Raw genomic sequence first — 24,937 nt, forward strand, 5'->3', positions numbered from 1 at the left:
AATTCAGTGCAACCACTAAATCTGCTTCTTAACTGGTCTTAACTTTGGGTAAACATATAAAATACTTAAATACTGAATACATTTCCCTGAAATTGTGAATATAACACATTCAAAATTTCAGACCCCTCATGTAAAGAAAAAAAAAGTCAACCCGATGATTTATTTGTCTTAATGTATAAATTAGGGATGTCTTGTACCTAAATTTTTTTTTTTAACTTTGTTTGTTCATTAATGAATGACTTTTGAAATACTTTTTAATGGACGTCGCCTTACCTTGTGATGCACATCACCACGGCGACGATGATGGCGATCTGCACGGCGCCGATGATGGCGGCGATGAGGACGTAGTGCAGCTTCTGTCCGCTGGGAACCACGTAGAGGATGTTGAAGTCCTGAGGCTCGTCGCACTGAGATCCTTTGTAGCCTGCGTCGCATCTGAGTCGCACATATATCAAAAGACGTTTAAAATCTTGAGAACTGAAAAATGAACAAATCATATTTGGCTTTTGTACGAGTTGGAGTGACGCGAGCAGACGGAAACTGATGTTAAAGTGCTGTAACCGGTTTTGTGGTACTTTACTTATTTCCATTTTGTCTGACTAAATTCTTCTAGTCCACCATATTTATTTAATATCAGGCAGTTTTATAATTTATAACATCCCAAAGCACTCAGATCCTCAGCACTAGGAGCAACATTAAAATGCAATGCATGCCTTCGCTGATTATAATAATATAAGTAATATAACACAATTAATATTTAAACATTCGCAGGAGCCATGCCGCATAATGTCTTACTTTACTTTACTTTTATTACTTGAAATACATTTAACCAATAATACTTCTGTACTTTTAGTACTTTTAATGTGGGACTTAAAGGTCCCATTATACATACATTTCTAGCAGCACTGAGTGAGTCATTTAAAAACAAAAAAACAAACAGAGAATGAGTATGTTTTTTGAGAGGAATATTAACGTCTGCAGCTCAGGCAGTCACAAACCTGCAGGTGGCCATGTTGTATTTGATCTCGCATTTCCCGTGAATGCAGAAGCCGGCGTAGCTTTCGGTGCAGGGGATCGGCATGCCGGCGTAGAAACCGTCTCCGTGATCCAGACCTGTTGTTTCTGAATGGGGAAAAAAAAAAAAGACAAAAAAATAGAAGACATGATGTGAGGATAATACAAAAATAAAATAAATACATCTATTAATGATTTATATCATTATTGGTAAATTTATGGGAAAACCGTCAAATATTAGATTTTTTTTTTTTTTTTTTAAATGTATAAACTCGTGTAATTGTGTTTACTGCATTGATCTTTTCATCTGGAAGTTATTTTACAAACACTTTTAGCACGTAAACAAAAAAAAACGTTTCTGGCCCTTTTGGTCTCGTTAGCTTTAATCATCTTAAACTCAGATTGAATGCATTAAAAGGTAAACATCTGATATGTCGGATTGTTACAACGACGCAATGAAAACAAGGTAAAAACAAAATTTAGTGGGTTTTTCCATAAAGATGTGAGAATCTGTCATTTTGACGACTAAATTTTAGTGAAACGATTAAAATGATTTTCACGACAATGTCGATGAAATATTGATTCAAGGGGGGAAATAATGAAACTCCTCTATCGGCCGAACTGCTGTATGAGCAGTTGTAAATCATGAGATATAAATAAAAGGATTCTTCAGTCACACACGAGCTGTCTCTGTTCTCTATCGTCAAAGAAAGCCGACAAAGCGATCCGTACTGCTCATTAAAATGGAACGTACCAAATCCACATTAACATAAAGAAAGCTCTGGATAACAAACCCTGTGTGGGTGGGGTAGGTGGGTGGTGGTGGTGGTGGTGGGTGGGGGGGCGGGGAAGGGGGTGTTTAAAGTTTGTCGCATTTACGGCTGCAGTTGTGACACTTCCGGGATTTACAGGCTTAAAAAAACGGATCGAGTGCTCGTTGGATGAAACCTTTGAAAGTGTCAAAACCTCATAAAGAGATTATTACGAGGAACTCAAGACATCAAACCGTTGGTTTACTTAAAAGGTTTTTCTGAGCTCAGCAGAGTTTTTATAACCCGCGGAGTCTACGAGAAGACCTCAAACACCACCTGAGGTAAAAAAAAACCCAACTAAAATACATGTAGTAAAAGACTTTGAAGGAATCCTTACAAGCGTTCGCACGTTTGGCTGACGGACAGCAGACATCGCTTCGAATGTAGATGTTGCCGAAAAGAAGCTGTACAAATTCTAGATGACCTTTGACCCCCAAAGTCGATTCGAGTTCATCCTTCAGTCGAAGCGAACGTTTTTGCCGAGTTTCCTCGAGGCCGTTCAAACGGCCCGCTGCGACTGTCGCCGGGGTACAAAAATATTTCCAAAAGGTGACCAGGTCGATTTTTATTTGCGACGAGTTGGCGAATTTCAGCCGAAACAAACCGGTTTAAAGACTGATTTTAAGTTGGGGGTTTTTTTTTGGACGACTTTTAAGGCTCTTCGCGTCTAGACTCCGGCAGCGACGTCGCCCGTCGGTTCCGAAGCCCCGAGATCGGAGTTTGGTCGTCGCCGTCTCGCTGGTTGGGAGTCGAGACGGGCTGGACCGATTGGATAACCGACGTTTTCCACGTCCCGCCGATAGCAAAAAAAACCCCGACTGCACCACAGGCCCGTCGATGTCCTCGGAGAAGATCCCGCCGACTGCTGGCGTCGGATTTAACCCCCCCGGATAGGACCGGGTCTTTCTCTACCGGGGCGCCTGAACTCTGGAACGACCGGCCCGACTCCTAAAATCTCCCACTAAATCTTGAACTGCTTAACCTGTGAGACACGTTCATGTCTTTTTGGTTTTTTTTTTTCCCTACGTGGGACAAACTTTGCGACCGCTCATTCATCTATTTGGTCATTTGTCAAAACTTACGAAAGGCGACCGTAAATTTGGGACCCGGCCGTCCCTGGGAGCCTTGAAGCGTGCGGCGAAGGTTGAAACGGGACAGAATGCGGCGGGTCTATTCATTTGTCACCGAGTACGAACGACGCGTTTGCTCGAAGGACGGATGTTTAGTCGATGAAGGTCGCCGTCGTCAAACCTAGAAGGAAATGAAGACGGAAAAAATGCGAACCTCTCTCTCGCCTCACTTCATCCGAACGCGAGGCCGCGTCCTTCGCCGTGTTGACAATGCGACGGTTTAATCCGCTCCTTCTATTGTCCGTCCGAGTCTCGACGGCGGGGGGGGGGAAATCATCGCGCTGCACAATAATAAAAACCCTCTGGGTTCTTGTTTTTCCCCCGTCTGCTCTTTGATCTCTAAACTCAACATTTACACTTGCAAAAAAAAAGTGCACTTGCGTTTTACTTACAAGAAAATTACAGCGTCGCACCGAGAATCGGGTCTAAAAGAGAAAAAAAAAAAAGTGTACTCGCTTTATTGCGGCGTCGGCAGAGGTTGTTGGTTTTTTTTTTTGTTCCTCCCCCCTTGCGAGGACTTTATTGTGTATTAAAGAGATTTTCATTAGGTCTTATCCTGCGGTTATTGCTCCTCGGCCGGTTCAGACGCAGGTTAACGGGCCGCCGAAAAGGTCGCGGCGAGTTTTTATTTTTACCGTCGGCCGCACCGAAAGGCAGGAAAGTGGATTTACAGCGACGGTTATATAAGACGAGAAAAAAAAAAAAAAGAATGAACACAAGGGAACTTATAGCCTCGCTTCTCAGCTTACATCTATGGACGTCCTTCAGTTCGGCGCAGACCGAAACATCAGGCTGATGAGTGAGCTGCTGAACTGGCGACGGATCGCCGTGAGATTTGGGGAAGACTTGCACGAGGAAAAAAAAAAAAAAAAAAAATCACTTTCAAGTGTAAATCAGCAGGTTTTTATTTTCCTACTTTTTCAATTTCGCTCTGTCAATGTTTAAAATGAACCGCGCAGAACTCGCTTGAGCTTTTCAGCCCCGTTGCGTCCCGTTTTTAAGTGACCGCTCGCTTTCCACGGACGTCCGCAGCGGGAGGCGGAGAGTGTGAAGTCAGCGTTGACCCACAAAATAAAGCTTTCAAAAAAAGAAAGAAAAGTGGAACCCTTACCGAGGACGTTCACTTTGAAAGGACTGCTGTCGTCTTTCTTGCCCAGTTTTTCTTTATCAGCTGCAAAGGAAACAGAAACAAGGATGTGGGGGGTGAGGGGTGGGTGGGTGGGGGGGGGGGCAGTTTACATGCAGACAGTTACGGTCCAGAGTTTTCTCTAAATAAGCATGAACGACTTGTTTTGGTTTTTTTTTCCAGCATGGTGGAAAATATTGAACGGACTTCAACCTCTACATTCAGCCATCGGCTTGAGATCCCGTTTAATTTCCTCGGTTTGAACTGTCATCGCCTGATCGCATGGCTTCCTGTCTGCTGTGTCGTATTGTGTCTTTTCGAAACTGTTTATTGACTGTGTGTGTGTGTGTGTGTGTGTGCGTGTGTGTGTGCGTGTGTGCGTGTGCGTACTCTTCAGGAGAGACTAAAAGAAGAGGAGGATGTCGGAGATGTTTACTCGCTGTGTGAGTCTCGCTCTGTTTGTCAGAGTCGAAGGCGGTGAAGGGTCAGTCTGAGCTAAATCTGTGTGTGTGTGTGTGTGTGTGTGTCTGACAGCTGAGGGTGACGGCAAGCAAACAAACAAACAAACAAACAAACAAAGAAGCGGCAGGGTTCGGTGCGGTGTGTTGTTGTGGTTATTTTCCTGTCGACAGGCTTCATGTCTTCATGCTGTCTGCAGGAGCTGCTGAGAATGTTAAACAGCGCGCACACACACACACACACACACACACACACACACACACACACACACACACACACACACACACACACGCGTCTCTACTGACATTGTGAGGACCCCGTTCACAAAGTGCATTTCGAGGACTGTTAAAGTCCGGCTACATTACATGCAGCGTCATAAATTCATGGCCGAAATCCACGGCGGACACATCGTCCAATCAGGCGTGATGTCACCGGGAAGGAGGAGCCGGGGACTGTGGACCCGTCCTGTTGGTTTGCACCCAAACGACTGTATATAAAAGTGGACGTAGCTTTCGGGTCTGAAAAATGAGGCTGAAGCTGAAAAAGCCCTTCAGCTGCGATACCACCGAGTGCCACTAGAGGTCGGCTCCAGAAAGCCTCCGGCTCCGTAGACTCCCATTCAAATTGACTTATGAAATACAAAGTCAGTACATTTTTTACCACGAGTTATTTCAGTGTTTTCGGCTCATGGCACTTCTTCTTATTAGATTTCTGAAGGTCAATTTGAAAATAATCCAGTCATTAATTTGAAAATAAACCTAATAAGTCATGACATTTGTCCTCTGCAGCTCATCCAGAATGCAGCAGCTCGACTGGTCTTTAACCTTCTAAATTCACTCACACTACTCCGCTCCTCTTCCTCCTCTTCCTCCTCCTCCTCCTCTTCCTCCTCCTCCTCTTCCTCTCCCTTCACTGGTTACCAGTAGCCGCCCGCATCCGTTTCCAAACATCGGTACTTGCGTACCGCGCTGCGAACAGATCGGGTCCAGTCTCCATCCAGGACATGGTCCAACCTTACACCCCGGCCCGCTCCCTCCGCTCTGCATCGGCCAATCGGCTTGTTGCTCTTCACTGAGCTAAACACTACAAAATCACGACTGTTTTCTGTCCTGGATCCTAAATGGTGGAACGAGCTCCCCGCCGACATCAGGACAGCGGAAACTCTGAACATCTTCCACCGCAAACTAAAAACACACCTCTTCAGAATAGTAGCACTTAAAATGGCACTTACTGATAGCACTTTGGCTTTCTTGAAGAAAATTGTACTTCCTTGATTGTTGTTGTTCTGAATTTGTACCCTCGTGGTTGAAATGTACTTATTGTGAGTCGCTTTGGATAAAAGTGAACTTTGTGAACTCTGAACCAGGAATCAAACCAAATCTAAACCTGACTTAAAACAAAACCAAACCTGAGGGAAAACCTGGTCTCACTCCCCCCCCCCCCCCCCCCCCCCCCCCAAAAAAAAAAAAAAAAAACGTCCTCACGTGTTCTCAAACCGCACACGGTCCTCACATTGATAGCTATACGAGTACACGCACACACACACACACACACATAGAGAGAGGCAGGATGTGAAAGACCCTCATCCATTTTTAATGCTCCATCGTTCCTGAGGAAATATTGACAGAACTCTCGCTCTCATTCTCTTTGTCTCTCTTTCTTTTGCCCTCCATCCTCCCCCACTTTATTTCACGTCTTCCCATCTCTTTGCGACCGAGAGGAGAAAGCCAGACAGGAAAAACACAGCTCGACAGAGAGGGAAAACACTGATTGCATAACCGCTAGGAAATGATGTAAGAAAAGTATAAACAATGAACAATAAACATAATTTAATGCTACGCGGCCAAAAGTACTGAAGTACGGAAAGCACTCAGCCGGAAGTCCCTGAAGCAAAAATGCTATTATGATTTAATTAGTCTATTCTAGCAGTTTTTTGTTTTTGTTTTTTTTATCGTGTTACATGCTGTCGTGGTTTGTTAACAAGTGAAACCGGATACAAACAAAAGTGCAGAGCTCTTTTTTAATTAGACAACGTGATGAGTAACCGATCATGCCGGGAAACCCCCGAGGGCCGATGGTGAACTGCATGTCTGGGTGAATTTGTTTTAATGATGACGACGGACCACAAAACTAGAGCTCACCAGAATCAGAACTACGTGGAGAAAGAAAGGACATTTAAGGTCAATTGTGGGCGAATTTGTTCGGCGTATTTAACGACTGGAGGTTTGTTGGCACACGTTTTTCAGTTAGCATAAATTTTAGGCTTTTCTTTTTTCATTATGATTAACCAAATTGATTTGTACAGCACTTGTATTTTTCTGGTAAATAATCACTCATACATGGATGAACTTTCTGGATTGACCTACAAAAATGTTAAAGTGGATCCGTCACGATTGTGAAATTGTAGTTCACGGTTAATTGTCTTGCAAATAATCGCAATTACCAATTTAATTGCCCTTTTCTGTTGATTTATACCACTGTTATGGGATAAGCCTAGTCATAGTTTAATGACAGACTGTAGAGAAAAAGAGACATTTATTGGCATTAGACATTGAAATATACAACAAAAAACATTCAGTTTTTCTTTCATGCTTTGTGAACAAAAACTTGCACACAGCAGATGTGATGCAAATAACTTCAATTTACAAATTCTACCACTGCAATATATATATATATATATAAAAAAGTGACTGACATTGACTGGTATGAATATTCAAAATAATATATATATATATGGTGTGGTATGGTGACGCTATTTTTCCATTCACGATCCATTAAACCACAGAAAAGGAAGATGGGTCGATGAGATAACGATTTAAAAAGACAGTTTTTGTTGGTTTCAACGAGCTTGATGAATAGACACGGTTTTAAGGGATTTTGCAAAATGACTGCAGTCGGACTAGATAATTGCGATCAAGCGATTGCGTAATAATCGTGACGGGCCTACCGGAGAGGACGCAAAACGAATGTGTACGTACTTATGCAAACAACAAGATATTTCAGCTGATGTCTTATAAGGGGCCAAATATTTTTGCTGACGGGCCACTTTTTTTCTCGGGGGGCAGTTTTTGCCTCCGACAGCAGTAAAAAAAAAAACACCAATTTAAATGAACGTATTTCCTCAAATAACACTTCCCACCCTCCGAAGTGGTTTTTCTGGGGTTTGGCGAACCGAAGCGTCGCACCAGACGCCCCGAGGTGACAGCAGATCATGAGAAGGGGGGAGGTGGTGGTGGTGGTGGGGGGGGGGCAGGTGCTCTTCACCTCAGGGTGCGAGACACCCACGTATTATCCCCCCCCCCCCACCCCTCCCCACACCTGCCAGCTCCCTGAACCAATCAAACGCCTGGTCACCGGCCACCTCGAAGCCGTAACCGCTGACAAGAAATCCATAAATCCCGCCGGGTTACGGTCTCCTGCCAACACCCACAGAGAGAGCGTCTCCCGGCGAGAGCGACACATTGTGATTCAAGGTGAGTCCATCAACATAAATCAGATCTGCGAAGAGACTCGGAGCTTCACGGAGACGACGAGGAGCTCCGGGTGTTGGCGCAGGCTCCGCAAAAACATCAGAGGCCAAACCGTGACTACAAATGAGGCTTTCGTGTCGAACGCCGGCACCTCTCGCCCTCTTCTGCAAGGAAAAATAAAAGCCGTTCAGCGGTGCGTCAGAAGAGCTGCGACACCGCGGTTTTATCTTCCTCGTTAAAATCTGCTTTGCCCGTTTAAGAACGAATCATGGAATTAAATGTATAAAACTGTCTGTGCCAAAATGACAATAAAAAAATAATAGGAGGTGATCAAACAGGAGCCTTTGAGTGGAACTTTTGGACTCTTGTGTTTTGCTTTTATGTTATTCAATTCTTTAAAAGCTAAGCACTGGTACCGCATTTTAAAATAAGCAGTACTTTTTGATGATAGTGGTTGATTCTCTGTGCAACAAAGCTTTTTCAACAAAAAAAAACAAAAAAAAAATCCACTTTTATAAATTGCAGCTAACATTGCTGACATAACACCCCACTTTGTATGGAAAAAAAAAAAAAGTAATGTCTTTTATTTTGCTTGCTTTTACTTTATCTATTTAAAAGAAAAAATAGCTGCTGCACAAAAAAGACAGTTGAACTCAACAGCAACAACGCCGAAAAAAAGGACGATTACTGCATTTAAATGAACAAGAACAGTATTTCATGTTCAAAATTTGCAGCACTACATAAAGTAATTAAATGAACCTCATCTTTTCCAGGTTCAACCTTAAAGTGACGTACACATTAATAATCCAATAAAATAATATACCATGTTGTTAAATTAGATTTCGTTTTTTAATAATTCCATTTTTGTTAGCCGTACTCACAAAAACGTCAAAACATGAGTCAAAAAAACGTGTTATTACACGTTTTAAGTGAAAGATCGCAATCTTTTTCTTCTCAAAGCTAAAACACAACCGACCCGATAAGAGATTAACGGCGTTTGAACCGTCGAGTCGGTGTTGCACCGCCGCAATCTCCGTGTCCAGATCATCACGGGACGGTAACAAGGTGCGGATTAATTTCCTGTTGAATCGAAGCGCGGCTCCTGCACGCTTGGTTTGTGTCTTAATGGGAAACACTGGCGGTGATTAGATGCATTCATTTGTCTGACACGCTTTCGATAATGAGGCGGATTTATGAAAACGGTCACAGTCTGCGGTGTCGGCGGTGTTCACCGAGGGCGAAAGAGAGATCGGTCCTGCATTTTACTACATCAGCAAGATAATGTGAAATAATGACTGCGAGTTAGAGGAAGGCTGGGAGGGGGGGGGGGGGGGGTATGGATAGGTGTGACTCACGCAGAGGTTTAAGAGCGATGACGCAAACAGACAAATGGAAGGAAAAGATGTAAATCCAACAAGGCGAAAAGACAGAAGCCTTAAAAGGCAAGGACAAAAACAGAAATGATAAATTAAGGTGTGAAAATAAGAAAAGTAAAGGTGTGGTTATAATTGTCACACAGGCGACACCGTAATTGCCGCAATTACCGCATTTAGACATAAGTGCTGCCGACGAGAATGAAATGGAGATCTTAACTTTTAAGAAATAATAAAGGAAAAAGACGAAGAAGCATAAGAAACGCGAACAGAGACGGGATGACAGAAAAGAAGAAAGAAACAAAGATGGTTAAAAGAAACGGGCTCAGACCAAGCGGTAACCAACAGCGACGTCGCCCATCGGTTTGCGAACGGCCGTTAGAGAGTTTGGATTTTTCATTATTTTATAATCAATGACGGGATTATTTTAAGATGGACTGCCAGAAAATAAGAAAAAGAGGCAACTATAGCTGGCGACACTAAAATAACTTGTGAGACCGGTTGAATGAGAGTCTACGGAGTTGGAGGCTTTTTAGGAACCAACCTCTGGTGGCGCTCGGTGGTATTGCAGCTTAAAACTCACTTCCGCATCGGCCTAATTTTTCAGACCCGGAAACTACGCCCAAATTGATATACAGCCTGTGGCATAAACATGGAAGTAAAGAGTATTAACGAGGAAAAGGTGAATATGATAAAAGAAAAACGGGAACGAGAGGTGAAAGAAATAAAAGTAAAGGGGAAACAGAAGTGAGGACGAATGCAGCTAACAAACACGCAGCCGTCAGAAAATTAGTAAAAACATTTCTCTCTGAAACGTAAAGAAGCAGAAAGTCTTCAAAACCGCACATAAACCTCAAGTGAATCAGATCAATCAATCGAGGCGTCAACTTTATCCGTCTGAGCGCCAAACTGACGAGGCCGACAGCTGCTCTGAACTCGCTCCGGTCGGGGTCAGAGGTCGCCGCCGGAAATCAAACGCTTTACGGAGAAGATCGTGGAAGTGTACCAGATAATGCGTTTTGCGGTGTCACCGAGCCGCGGTGTAAAAAAAACAACAACAACAACCCGACGAGGTTTACCACAGCTCCAAACTGTTCCTATCATTTACACAGACGCGTTTTATCCCATAATTATGACTCACCATCTCATAATTAATACGCAACGAACAATGTGGTGTCATTCACAGAACAGACTAATGGGACAGTAATTGGCAGCGGTGTTGAAAAGATATTCAGGTGAAAGAGACGCGAAGTTGGGACCAAAAATCGGTCGTAATTGAATCTGATCCGAACACGCCGACGTGGAACACGTGTTTTTACACACATGTACGTCACAATTAAAAGGTCTTTGACCAGCTTAGAAATCAGAGGGAAAGAAGATAGTTCAAAACTTGCCTTAGAACCGTCAGGTTTTAAGGTTTTATTCAGTTTGAGAGTAATCCAGGGATACTTGTCAGTCAACGCAGTGGTACAATAATAAAAAGGAACAGTTAAATGCCATTTCGGCATATATCATTTTCTATCCAAGGTGTCTACATCCGTTCAAACGAGTGAAGACGATCCCAACGACTCTCAGATGATTAACAAAATGGCTCCAAAATAGTTTGTTGGGAAAAAAAAAAAAAACCCGTCATCAACATCAGGTCGCACCGTGATGCCGGGGTCGGTTGACTAACAAACCGATTTAACCGAGTTGGTTTCACTTCACGATGAGCTCGTGTCACTCGCATATTAATCCCCCTGAACTCTTCACATTGGGAATTTAATTCTTGTTCCCCCGCAGAGGCAAGCGGGGAAAAAAAAGTTTCACCACTGGAGAAAAAGATTAAACTTTTTTTTTTTTAATCTCTATGATTACAAGAGGATTCTGGGAATATCCTCAGCTTCAAAGGTAAGCGTTCGAAGGAGGTCACTTAATATTTGTTTTTCTGAAAATCTTAAACTCTGATTTGAATGTGAGGTGACGCATTAAAAGGCATAAAGGAGAACTGGATTTCACACGATAGGAAACATGCGAAATATACATTTAGAACGATGGAAATTACAGTTTTCACTGACATTGAATGACTCATTTTGTCACACATGAAAGGGACTCCCTGCTTTTCCTGTCACGGTTATCTTCACCCCCCCCCCCCACCACCACCACCACCACCACCACCCCTCCTACCCCACCCATCCCCACACTCCTCCTTGGCAACATGTTGGCGTCAGATTTCCACACAGCGCTTCCCTCCCTGCCGCCATGAAGCCCTCACGTGGCGCTTCGAAATCCTCCTCTTCCTCTTCCTCCTCCTCCTCCTCCCCCTCCTCCTCCTCCTCCTCCACCCGATCGCTCATGCACGTCAGTAAACAGCGTGATCACAGAGGGACTTGGAGAGCCGAACAGACTTGTGGGTGGAGGCACGGTGGAGGCAAGTCAGACAGCGACACTCTAAAGGGTACGCCTGGTGATATTTATTATTTTCTAAAGGGGAAACCGTGTATTGTCATGTACAGACGCCAAAAAACAACGAGGAGTGCGCGTACCGGGGCGCGATGCCTCCGACGTTGCTCGGGAGACTATAAAGAAAACAACAAAAAAACACATCGGAGAGCTTCGCTGTCGCACCGGCTGACACGTTCCTTCATTACCACGAACTGCAGTTTAATTTTGACACACCAGTCAAATACTCAGGTGAGAGTAGCGGTCGGTCGAATTTAAATCCGACGATGAAAATAGTCTCTGTAGATTTTAGAGAGTCTGAAAGAAAAGCCGGACTATAAAGCTGCTTTTCCGTTTAGAAAAGTTCATGACCCGTGAACACACATCGAAGACGAAAATAGACGTAGTCTCCAGGTCTGAATATTTAAGGCCAATGTAGATGTGCCGTTAAAAAAAAACAACGCAATACCACTGACGGCCACCAGGGGCTGGCTAAAAAAAACAACAAAAAAAACCTCTGGCTGCACCGTACACTGTATATAAATGTGGACGTAGCTTCCGGGTCTGAAAAATGAGGCCGATGCGGAAGTGCCCTCAGCTGCAATACCACCGAGTGCCACTAGAGGCCGGCTCCAAAAAAGCCCTCCGGCTCCATTGACTCCCATTCAACAAGTCTAATAAAATTCGCAAGTCAATAAAATTTCTCTGCGAGAGGCATCTACATACTTTTGGCTAAATAGTATGAAGCATCTGGGTAGCTTTTTAACGTGCAGCTGTTTGCGCGCTTCACTGTGATCTATTGGTATTTCTTTTCAAATTTTTCCTTTAAAAATCCACCAGACGGCTGCCAGATGTCTGATGTCTGCAGCGAGTATTTTAAACACTTTTTTTTTTTTTTTACCCCGACTCCGCATCTCGCGCCGTATTCATATCACATCGGCGAACAGCAGCCTCCGAAAAACATGCAGTCCCCCGCCCCAGCGTCTACCTGACATGAAAGATATTTTTATCAGCGGGAACCTTGGCGGAGCGCTGAATCAGGATGCCGTTGATTCACCGGGAAAACGTCCGCATGACTGACATCTACAACATACTCGTCTTTATTTTTCCTTCCGGAAGACGGTGACATAAAGGCCACAAATTTCAATTATCTTTTTTTTTTAATTTCCTATCTTATTAATTCGCCCGTGTAATTGCTGCCTTTGTTAAATTAGTTATTTGGCTTTTTTTTTTTTTTAAATTTTAATTTTATACTGCTGTGAAATATTAAGAAAAAAAAGAGGAAGGCGCTCCCTCTGCTTTTCCTTCGTATTTACAGGATCAGGTACTCGACGAACGTTTTGAACTCTGCAGGACTAAACAGATGCAACATTTATCTCGGTGAGTGCAGAATTTACGCCACGGCAACGACCTTGATAAACCTGCCGTGCCTAATTATGGAAAGACATCTTTCTTTTTTTTCTCTCTCTATCGAAGCATGCTTCTGTCATTTAGGAAAAGATTCGTTATATTTGGACGACCTGCCCAAGGGTTTCTCTGTGATGTGTTTTTTCGTCGTTGCGCGGCCTTACCGGGGCACCTGCCCAGGTGTTTGACGTCGATCTGCTCCTGCTTCATGCACGACGCCTCTCGGACCAGGCAGGGGTTGTTGTAGGAGTTGCCGTCGGTGGCGCACACCGGGTTTTCGTTGTGACCGCTGCAGTCGATGTTGCATATGCACCTGGAGGAAAAGGAGTCGGAGCGTCAGGAGCGTTTTTATATATATATTTATATATATATATATATATATATATATATATATATAGCCAAATATCACAGGTTTGCCTGAAAGGGTTTTACAGCCTACACAGTATAAATAAAACACCGATTGTCCTTGTAGCCTTGATTTTGATCAGCTGTAACCCTGTAATTATTTTGTTGGAACATTTTTTTTATAAATGGTCATTTTGTTGTTGTTGAAAAGGACCAACAACAAAAAAAAAAACAGTAAGAAGTTGCTTTAAAGAAATGTAGGTAAATGAAAAACTGGGCGGTGGCGTCTCCATATAGTGTTAGTGGACAGGTCTACTGAAGGAAAAACTTGCACTTCTTCCAAAGGTGATTTGGATTTTTTTTTTTTCTCCATTCTTAGTCGTTTCTGAAATGATTTTCTGAAATGAAATCATAAACTGAAAAAGGGGGAAGAGACAAAAAACTTACCACCCGTTTGTAATTTTCTTCTTCAAAAACCCAACGTGAATGAGATTTGTTTTTCCAATTAGGAATTTATTTTTTATTCATTTCATCAAACTTTTCTTCAAACTAAATTTGAAGCTGTTAAACCTGGAGATGCTACTTATTTGTTTGGAAATTCAGGTGACTAATCTGGGAACGCCAGCAGCCTAAGGATAACAGTCGCTAGCTTTGGGACGCGAGCGCCCGATCTTCCAGGAATGCTGCCGGCCTTGCAGCCGACAACGAAGAGATCCCGCCAACTCGTCGCTAAATCCGTCACTCGTTCCGACATCGGCGCCTCTTTTTTTCTGCCATCCAAACTTCTTGTGAGAAACTCAGCGCTGGCGTCTTGATTCTGCAGCTACAGTATATTTTCTAACTTGTGTGACGTGAAGCAGAATGAATATAATAATAATAATAAACTTTCTTTGTAATAGCACCTTTTCGTACAAGAAATGCAGCTCAAAGTGCTTCACAGCGAGAGAATTACTTGCAGTGTTTCACATAAAAACAGATATAAAAGGAACATATAAAAAAAAATATATAGAAAAGAAATGAGATGCATAAGAAACAGATAAAATGCATAAAAAACATAAAATGCATAAAATTGAAGAGTAGTTTGTTCCACAGCTTCGGAGCGTCGCTGACAAATAGCTGAATGCTTTCTTTCGGCTGTTTGCTGGTGAACCTCCAAATAAACCAGCAGCAGATGATCTTGAAGGAATATATATATATATATATATATATATATGTATTTTTTTTTTTTTTTAAATATTTCAGCACACACACCCTCGTGACCTTCCAGGTTCTCTATAATTGCAGTTGGGGTTCGTACCGAATCGATAACCGAGGCGAACACTCACCAGACGTCCTCCGAGTCTTCATCGCACTCCGCTCCGTATTTACATGTGCTGCACTTGGTGAACTTCTTCCCGACGTCGGCGCCTGAACCCTCGTCGTCTGTCAGACAGAGATCAACACAGAGAGGGGAAGAACAAAATAAATAAATAAATGCATTAATAAGAGACTTTATTTAAGAGTCAAGTGGAGCTTCTTCTTTCTTTTTCTTTTCTTTTTTTTCCCCTGCTACGCTGTTTGTTTTGGAGCCGGCCTTTTGTTTTGGGGTTTGATAACATTGAATCAAGTCTGAATTCACAATTATACATTGATCTTATTGAGTCTCTTGTTGAATTTCACCGGTTGAACTTGGGGGCGAAAAGTCAGAAGTAACAACAACATTTCAGCTGCTGCGACTGAACACGATTCAAAATTGAAGCAAAACAACCTTCAACGGTGAATTGAACTCCGTTCAGTGGTGAATCTGCAGGGTTAATAACCTGTATTCACTCAAGTACTTTTTTGTATTTCCACATTTTATACTTCTTCTGTATTTCAGATGTAAACATTATACCTTTACACTCCAATAATAAAACGTATTGCACAGCTGCAGGCGCTTTTCAAATCAATTATTTTTCCCCCAGTAAAACAGATGATCAATTTATTAACTCAGTCTGTTTTAATGAAGAATACAGTTTTGCTAGAATTATTGCTTACCTATTTTTTAGATTATTTCTTACAATTAAGAGGGTTTTTTTTCTTTTTGGCTTTATTTTATTTTATTTTTTTGATCTAATTTGAAATTAAAGTGCGCTTAAGGGAGAAAACAAAGAGTTTCAAAGGGACAATTTATCAAATATCAACCTGTTTTTGTACACCGACGCTGGAATAACCAGAGTTTTGTTTGCGACTTCCTCAGAGACGAAGAGCAGACGAAGTCTTGTTCGCGTCATTATTCACCCGTGACACTTTGCTCGCTGCATCTGGTTCAACTGTAATCACAGTTTCTTTTTCCTCCCACATTTTTTGATTTAACCTCGACGTCTGAGGCTGATGTTTCTGCTCTGCCGACTGTGAGACTCTTTATAGTCATCTATTTTCACCGTTGAACGCCACAAAGCGCTTTTATTATTTTGTCTTTTGCGCGCCTCTTTACGGAACAGCGCTCCCGGTTTCATTTCTAAAACGAACCTCCTTTTTGCCGGTTAGGCGGCGTTTTGCGCCGTTAGCGGCGTTTCTCTGCCGCAAAAAAACACACGAGCGGCGCGTTTTTCTATCAGACACGGCCGACTGTACAAACAGACTCCTGGAGCTCGTCGGCCAAATGGAAACAGAGACGACGCATTATCGTCTTATGATATTATTATTATCATTACAGGGGGAGGATGCGTTTAATACCCTCTCACATGACGGCGTCCATTTTCCCCGGCAGAGAGCGAGTGGAGAGCGGATGAGCAGCCACAACATCTAATATCAAAGAGCCGCGGGGATTATTCATGGCTGCCTTTCATCATGGGAGCCGTTTTCATGATTCATCAAGTGTAATTTTGTCATGTAATAGAGGAAAAGCTCGATCCTACGAAGGGGACGGGAATTAATCCGCGGGAAGCGTAACGACCCTCCTGAAGAGCAGCGCCCGAAGTCATCAAAGCTTCTATTCAACCTTAAAATCGGAGGGGTTTTTTTTCTCTTAAAAGTCATAAAATCCGGTGGAAAGGTGAGATCACAGCAGCTGTTGTCACTGCAAACAAGTAAAATCCTGTCTAACAGTGAATATAAAAACCACTCAGGAGTGAAGGAAAAGTCTGAGATCGTTTACTTTGGGAAAAAAAGAAAAAGAGCAACATCAAAATGTCACATATTATAATATTGAAATGAAAAATGAGCACACGTTCAGCTAATTGAGTATAGTTTCCAGTATCGTTGCATCCTCCCGGGCGAAGATTTTCGGTTTGATTTTGAAAGTATCGGCGCGGCCGTTTGTCAGCCGTGACCGCCGTATCCCGTAATGTTGCGCCACGAAACTCTCCTACCGGCACTACCGGTCATCGTCGCCGATCGGTCCGGCCTTCAGAGCGGGCCCGAGCAAAACCTGAACGCGAACGGGGTTTCCGCGCGACGATCACAGCGAAGACGAAAGCTGTGGGCGTAGCCAGGCAACAACAAACAGCAGTTTCCAGAGGTCAAATCACTTTGTTGGGCCCGACCATCCACCCTGACCTCTGCCCAGATGTGTTTTATGGCACACACACACACGTGGGTCATATTTAGTCATTTTTCTCGTGTCCTGTTGTGGAAGGCAAACACGTTTTGTCGAACTGGCTGTGAAAACCGACAAAAAAACAACTCCAATAACTCCAGCTGTCTAAAGTAATAGCAGTAATCCTTAATTAGGGAAGCAGAGCCTTAAAACTCTGCTGAATTCCCGTGAGTTCATCTTAAAATACAATCCAGTGCAACAACACAAACTGCCTTGTAGCGATAGGACTTGACGGAGTCGGATTTTTGCATAAACTTTGCCGGGGCAAGAGAAAAAAAGACCTTTAACAGGAACTACTGCCGATTCCTAAGTTATTTTCTCTCGAAAGTAATATTTTTCTTTGTTTTGTTTTTTTTGCTTTACGAGATGTGTGTTTTGCATGTCATCCAGTAATAGCAAATGAATCTAAAATAAAACCAAACTACAAGCGCCGATTCCTTAAGAGTTAAATCGATGCCTATTTGACAAATAAACTGTAAAGGTGTTCACGTTATTGTGTCCACCTCCTACAGACACACGTAGCTGCGTTACATAACAAGACAAGAGCGGCCTCACTTATTATTTTTCATCTATTGTAAGAAAAACTGGACTTTTGGGGGCGACAACATGATTAAAATGACTGGTGAAGACCAACGTTGGAGTGTGTGTGTGTGTGTGTGTGTGTGTGTGTGTGTGTGTGTGTGTGTGTGTGTGTGTGTGAGCCTGCTGGCTGACAGATTGGCCTGCTGTGTGTGGATGTATTGAACACGGGGAGCTCAGCTGGGGCTCAGAGGCTGCCGATCGATTGACGAGGATCTGCAGCAGAGAGGCTTCTTTGTTTTCTCCCCGACAGCGGGCTGCCGCTTCGGCACCGACTCCGCCCCGCAGCCCCGACAACGCCGCCGCCGCCGCCGACCGAATATCCCTCGCGTCTAAACCTTTGCCAATCTTTTATTCTTTAACATACGCAGAAGCAAGAGCTCCGCCCGTCACACCGAATGAAAACGAGCGCACGGGAACGACGGAACGAAATAGTGGTTACTGGACGTAACCGCGGTTCTGTGAGTACGCTGGTTTGTTCCAAACACAACGGTAGGGGAAACGACGGCGTATTATCGCCATCCTCACAGAAGAAACGCATGTTTCCCAGGTTTCCGCATTGCGATCACACGTATGTGTTTCACCGCACGTTGCAACATATGACGACGGGGGAAATACGGGGGGAAGGTTTTCACGTGGGAATCATCTTCAGTCAGCTTCACATATTACACCATTAAATGGTTCCAAAACTACATTTCACACGTTTTTACGTTTCACACGGGCAAGATACGTGTTTTATAGATGCGCAAGATCACGCGTGTCATGTGATCAAATGAGTTTTTACACTCGTGGTTTTTTTTTTTCTTTCTGTAAAGGAACCTGCCGTGTTCCCCATGATTGCGCCTGTTGGGTCATGTTAACTTTGCAGACAGGAATTAAGACGTCGAGAGCGGAACATTTGTTCTAATTGCATTTGAGATCTGCGGACCGTTATGAAAGAGCGAGTCGGACCTGTTGACGGCAGACTGGGAAAATGAATCCGCAACTTTGGCAAACAAGTCCGTCCTGGAGATTTCACTTCCCCCCCCCCCTCCAGAATGGACGCTCAGCTCTCCACAGGGTCGGGTTAAAAAGCCTCGCTGCAAGGGAAAAGTCATTTCAAGGTAAAGTAAAGCTATCCACAGACTAACACGGAAACAAAAACCTGACGTGGGAGGATGAATCTGCAGGGTGATGAGGCCAGCTGGCATGCGTACACGGAGGGAAACCCCATAAGCGGTTTGCAAAAAACGTCCGTTCCAGGCAGGTTAATGTCTGTGTTGTTTTCCTTCTTTCAGTCAGACTAAAAATAATAAAATGATTCATTTAAAAAAATAAATAAATGGCTGGAGCTCGAGAACGGAGGCGGAGAGTGCAAAGTTAGCGTGACCCATCGAGACACAACAGACACGTTAATAGGAAATACAGCAGAGTGAAATAAAGCTCTGAGATGCGAGCTGGTTTCAGGAGGTACGCGTGAATCTACGATCCGTTTCTCGAGAGCGTCTTCGGCCACGACGCTTTTAGGAGAAAAAAAACACACCGCGTGAACTTCCTGTCGAGATGGATTTCACGATCGTCGTGGCCTTCAGCGGGTTTTGGTCCGGGAAGCAGGTTCCCGTCGTGACACGTGTTCATCCACAGACCCGCAAGGCAACGAGGCTTGACGTTGCAGACGGCACACAAAGCCGGTGGAAGGAAAACGCGCGCACACGTCGCATTATGGAGGCAAAGGGGAAGGCTAATTAAATGTCGACTGAAAAGGTCAAGGGATCAAACTGACAGCGCGGGATGGAGGCTCAGAGCGGCTGAAGAAAAACCATCCAAGCAGGTCACCGCACATGAATCAGCACGGGGGCATCACAGAGGTCTGCTCGCATATTCAATCCAGACGCATTCGATCTCTCGGGGCGTCTTTACGATTTAAAAGAAAAGAAAGAAAGTTAGGCGGGTTCTGATGAAACTAATGATGGCACTAAAAAAAAATGGATAATGAAACTGCACATGTATCGAAGGCGTAGATTTGGGTTTTGTGTCGTAGAAGCTCAAATAAAAAAACTGGAAGAAGAGCACTAAGATTCAAAGAAATGTACCGGCAAAGCGTGAAATAGACACGCCCCGTCCACTACCAGCAAAATGTGAAATAGTCACGCTTAGGGCTGCCTCAGGCTGTCTAAACTTACAAACACGTAAATGTCATGTGACGCAGGATCATGTGACCAAGTCTGGCAACAGAGGTTGTGAGTACAAATGATATTAGTCGCAGACTGACCCGCGGGACGAACAGGTTCGGATCCAGGATGTTTGTACCACGTGTTTAAAAAAATTAAAAAAAATTAAAATTTTCCTGTAAATCACACGGCTCTAAACAATGCAGCAGGTTTCATTTTCGTCCACGACAGGAAAACGTGTAACTTTCACGCCTGGACAGCGGCAAGCGTAAGTATCTCACGTTTTGCAGTGATACCGGGTTGCGAGATAAGATTCTACAGTTTAAAAAAAAACAAAAAAAACACAAACAACGCTAGGACGACGACAGCCGTCAAAAAGTTCGATGTGGAACTTCTTAAAAAAGAAATTAGATGCAGCGGAAACTCTGCCAGGTAAAGATAAGGAATGCGTTCTCATTCTTAGTACATAAATAAAACGTATGTTTTATCAAAGTCCGTTGACGTCTCACGGACACAGAAGGTGCTTTAAGGCAGGACAAACGACGTGGCTCGAATTAAATGTGACGCGGGCGCCGTTTGGTTCGCGTTTGAAAATAGATCCCGGTTCGGGTCACTTAAAATAAATCTACGTCAACTTATGCTTCATCGTGAACTGGGACACCGATCTCCTGGGTGAAAGTCCCGGGTTTGTTCCATCCAAACCAGCCCTCCGACGTTGACCTTCTCCCTCCGCGGTAAGGTCGCCCGCTTTTTTTTTTTTTTTTTTTTCGACCCGAGGTTCCTTCGTGTCTTACATGTGAGCAAAGATGTCGATATCTGATGGCCTATGAAAGCAGTCATTTGAGAGCGAAGTGCCGATCCAGACGGTCACCCGACAGAAGTAAGTTTGATGTGCAGAACAAACAACGACCCTCATCTCAAAGACGACGCTAAATACATGCTTCAGATCAGCTTTATCCAAGGAGAAAGTTTCATGGCATTTATTGAGTTTACAGCACAAGTGAGTCTCTTCCTGTTGTGTGTGTGTGTGTGTGTGTGTGTGTGTGTGTGTGTGTGTGTGTGTGTGTGTGTGTGTGTGTCAGGGTTGGTCTTTGAACAACCGTCAGCCTATTCCCAGCGAATATCAAATAGTGTTTTTTGCTTGAAATGCCCATCCCTATTTACATCACAGACATTATTCATTGGATAAATTATTCACAGCTTGTACGGCTCTGATTTGTTTGTTGTTGTTTGCGAATGTCAGGCCTCATTTTTATTTATTTTTTTATTTCCAGCTCACAACAGATCCCTCCTGTGATATGGTGCGAAAACTACGGTGACCTGCTGTGACGGAGCCTCTTTTTTTTTTTTTTAAACGTGAAAGCATTTATTTTTGAGAGGTGAGGTGTTTTTGGAAATAAAGCTTTTAGTTTTTAGCAGGTTCTAACTAATTTCCCGGAAGGTTTTTTCTACAAAAAAAAAAAAAACCTCTGCTTTTCATTGCAAATTACAAGATATGAAATATTTATAAGTCAGTTACTCCGGTTAAGTGCAGTGCGGTAACAGCGTGCACACAGCAAAACGGTTGGGTTTGAACTTGTTGAATTACTGTTTGCTAATTTGTGAATTGCTGAAACCTGTTTTTAAGACTCCAAAAAAACGAAGGTTTCAAGCCTTTAGCTGTTTTTTAGTAAAAACAGGTGAAAGATAAAATGAAAGTTGAACTCCCCTGTTTTTGAGTTACGGTCTACAGCTTTCTGCCGAAACCATGAATTGCCCTTAAACTAATAATCTTGAAGACTTTCTTTTAAAAGAAAAAGTTGGATGAATCCCAAACCAGGACATCCACCTGGGTCACCGGAGTTCGAGATTTGTGGATTTCTTTAAAGAAATCTTTTCCAAACCCGAGTGGTAGCTTTACCGCCTGAAGCTAACCACAAGTTTTAATTTTTCATAACCCATAACCACGTGGTGTTTCACGCCTCGGCGAGGACTGACGGGGGTCTACACATGCTTTTGGTATCACGCCAGGATGTAGGAGACGCTAACGCAAGAGTTTCGCTCTTTAACTGCCAACTGCCAATGACGACGGTCGGATCTCTGGGAATTAGCGTCTTAAAAATACAGCTGCAATAACACTTACCGCCACTGGGGTCGCCAAAGAGAACAAAACGAAAGATTTTCAAGAAGTTTCGTAGAGTCTGTCTTTACCGAAGTTAAAACCGAACTTACACCGTTGCAACACCAGAGGATGATTTGTGTGGGAATAAAATCATCAAATATCCACATTACAATTTCAAATCGCTCGTGACAAGTGTAACTTTTATCAGCCCTGAAAGAACAAACCGGTTTTTTAGGCCTTTAAAAAGCCTGTTTAGAAAAACTCGGGTCAAAAGTCACACGGTCCCATTTATGTCAGCGGAAACGGTTTCGGGGCTTCGAGAGGTGCGAACGGTGTTTGAGGAGCAAAAGACAAACAGAAGAGGGAGCGGAAGCCGATTTTTCAATTATTCATCTCCGTCGCCTGGCAGGGGGAACCACAAGTTCGTCGACCCCGCCCACATGCAGATGGTGGCGGTGCCGTCTCCAATTAAAACCCCTCCATCAGCCAAATTAAACAACAAACAGTGCGGTCGGCGCTCACAGATGGTTGCAAAATGTCTCTGTTGCCAAATTTGGCAACAGAGCGGGCTTTCATATCAATCTGTTCTTCGGGGAGGAGTTAACGCAAAAAAGAAAAAGGGCCTCACAGGCATCTATTAGAGGAGTTTAATACTCGGTGGGGTTGGGGGGGGGGGGTACAAACGGACCCGCAAACGACGCCTTCGTTTCAGCCGTGTTTTGGACCTCGGTGATTAGTTTCTTCATATCAGAGACGACTCAAGCGGGTAAATGTTTTGCGCGGGGCGGATAAGGACTCGGCTGTAATTGATTTGCGTTCGACTTTAAACACCGAGCAGCAGAAATGAGGCAGAGAAATAGGAAATCTTGAAAATAACTCACCGTCTCCGTCTCCTGAGCCAGAGCCGGGATCTGTGAAGACACAAGAGAAACAACAGCTGTCAAGTTTGTGTTTATTTATTTTGGAAAACCGTCATCCGGCGGTCAGGTTTGCCGCCTCCTACGCTGGAAGTTTTCTTTTGTCGAGGTTTTGATTCAGAGGATGGGTGGTGAGATTGGATCCTTGACACACAACGAGGACGTGGATCAAGCATGCAAACTCTTGTATTGCTTGAATTGAGATTTTTTTTCTCAAATATTCAGATGTCTTTCTTGAAGAAAAGTTCACGGAGACGAGCTGGAGGACCAAAGTGTTCTGTTTTAGACACAAAAAGTAAAGAGAGGAGGTTTAAAAAAAAAGGAGGTTGGGGGGGGGTTAACTGTACAATATGAAATAAATCAAATACGAAATGTCAATGACAACAAGTGTAACATATTTAAAACGAATAAAGATGAAGCACTGAACTCAGCAGTGCAGTTTCAGCTGTAAAACACTGATGGCACAGTGAGCGGGGGAGGGGCTCGGTGTGAGCGCCACCTGGTGGACACTCGGTTGATGGCTGCAACGTGGGAGTTAACAAGATTTAGAAAGAAAAATGTGTCTGACAGTGTCTGTTACCCCGAGGACATCACGCCCACGCTCCACCGCCAGCGGAAACCTGACTGCACCACAGGCCTGTCAATCAAACAGACACACCCCCAAAAACGTTTTTTTTTTTTTTTGTTGTTGTTTTTTTAAAAGCTATTTTCTAGTTAACGACAGGATTATTTGACCAGAAAAGTAATAAGAAGGAGCGACTTTAGCTGGCCTCGCCATAATAACTCGTGAACATTTTTTTTTTTTTTTGCGACCTTGCATTTCACAGGAGAAGTTGAATGGGAGTCTATGGAGCCGACCTCCAGTGGCCCTCAGCTGGTATCGCAGCTTCAGGCACTTGCGCATCGACCTCATTTTTCGACTTTTATACACAGTCTGCGGTTTCAACAAGTACGGTAAAAATACGTACACAGAAAAACAAACTGCCGCACGCATGTTTCTGCAAACACATCTGCTAAGCAACCGTCCAATCGCAGCAGCGCCTGAATCATAGATTCATGAGATGCTGCAAACCTCCATATTGCATGATGGGAAAAGCCTCTAAACATCAAACGTACGTAACTCATTGCAGATGTTTTCCATTGAACCGCTGCTGGGCTGAAGTGGACGCGGTTGTTTCAACCAACAATTGAGAGAATTTTCAAATGATCTGATGCAGCAGTTCAGCGAGTCCCGGCAGAGTTCACAGTGTGCCGGTTTCTAATATTACTCAATACGGAGGTTGAACGGAGTCTTTTTGAAGCATCTCGGTGCAGTTGACAGAGTTTGACACCTTTCAGGTCAGCTCCAATGTACAAAAAAACAAACATCAATAATTGTTTATACCGGGCCAAATAAATCGGGGGGTTGTCTGCCTGTCGGATTTTTCAGTGAACTAAAACAGAAATGGACGAAAAACAAAATGTCTTCTGTTTTTTTTTTAATGGTAAAGTTGTTTGTGTATTTATGAGGACTCTTTTTTTTTTTTTTTACGTGCCTGTTCATAAACAAACCAAAACAAACCAAAAAGAAAAAAAACAGGTGGTGTTCATAAAAGAAACAATTAAAACCTTCATTTCTCATTTCATAAAAATGATCATAAATAATCTTTCCAGCAGCTTCAGACCAGAGTTTTAATATTTGACCACATATAGATGTTTGATGATGTAACTGCACTCGGGAGGCTGTCTGTCTGGCTCGGATCAGAGGCTCCATCAGGAAATGGACCGCAGGTCGAAAAACCTGCCGCGGAAAGACCTCGAATTAAGAAATGGACGGCGTGTTTTTGCAGCTTCTGGCACGCCGCCGCCGCATTAAGGAATGGACACCGGCTGCTTTCGTTCAATTAAATTTCACCTTTAGCTGCCGCACTTCTTTACAAAGTCATGATGGGATTGTTTTTTCAGGGGGAAAAGGAGGCCGAAAAGTGGCCGGCGATACAAGTGGTTCTGTCAGCGCGTTATTGACTAAACGTTGAGAGGCCAGTTTCAAAAACGGCATGCGGAGATCCGCTGGAACCTCTTAAAAAAGAAAACC

At 43.5% G+C, this 24,937-nt stretch overlaps 1 protein-coding gene across 2 annotated transcripts in view; it reads right to left on the reverse strand.

Annotated features, from left to right (window-relative positions):
- tmeff1a (transmembrane protein with EGF-like and two follistatin-like domains 1a) overlaps window positions 1-24,937 on the reverse strand; it is a 75,977-nt gene that overhangs the window by 4,886 nt on the left and 46,154 nt on the right. For both annotated transcript variants that reach the window (XM_069170039.1, XM_069170040.1), the window contains exons 4-9: window positions 22,828-22,857; window positions 14,883-14,979; window positions 13,377-13,525; window positions 4,068-4,127; window positions 999-1,122; window positions 274-435 (exon numbers count right to left, since the gene is read on the reverse strand). In XM_069170039.1, the coding sequence (XP_069026140.1) occupies window positions 274-435; window positions 999-1,122; window positions 4,068-4,127; window positions 13,377-13,525; window positions 14,883-14,979; window positions 22,828-22,857 (622 nt within the window). The remainder of the gene's footprint in view (window positions 1-273; window positions 436-998; window positions 1,123-4,067; window positions 4,128-13,376; window positions 13,526-14,882; window positions 14,980-22,827; window positions 22,858-24,937) is intronic.

Source organism: Embiotoca jacksoni, unplaced genomic scaffold, assembly GCF_022577435.1.
Source record: "Embiotoca jacksoni isolate LCO1_2020_lvr unplaced genomic scaffold, fEmbJac1.0.p SCAF_48, whole genome shotgun sequence".
NCBI classification, from domain to species: Eukaryota; Metazoa; Chordata; class Actinopteri; family Embiotocidae; genus Embiotoca; species Embiotoca jacksoni.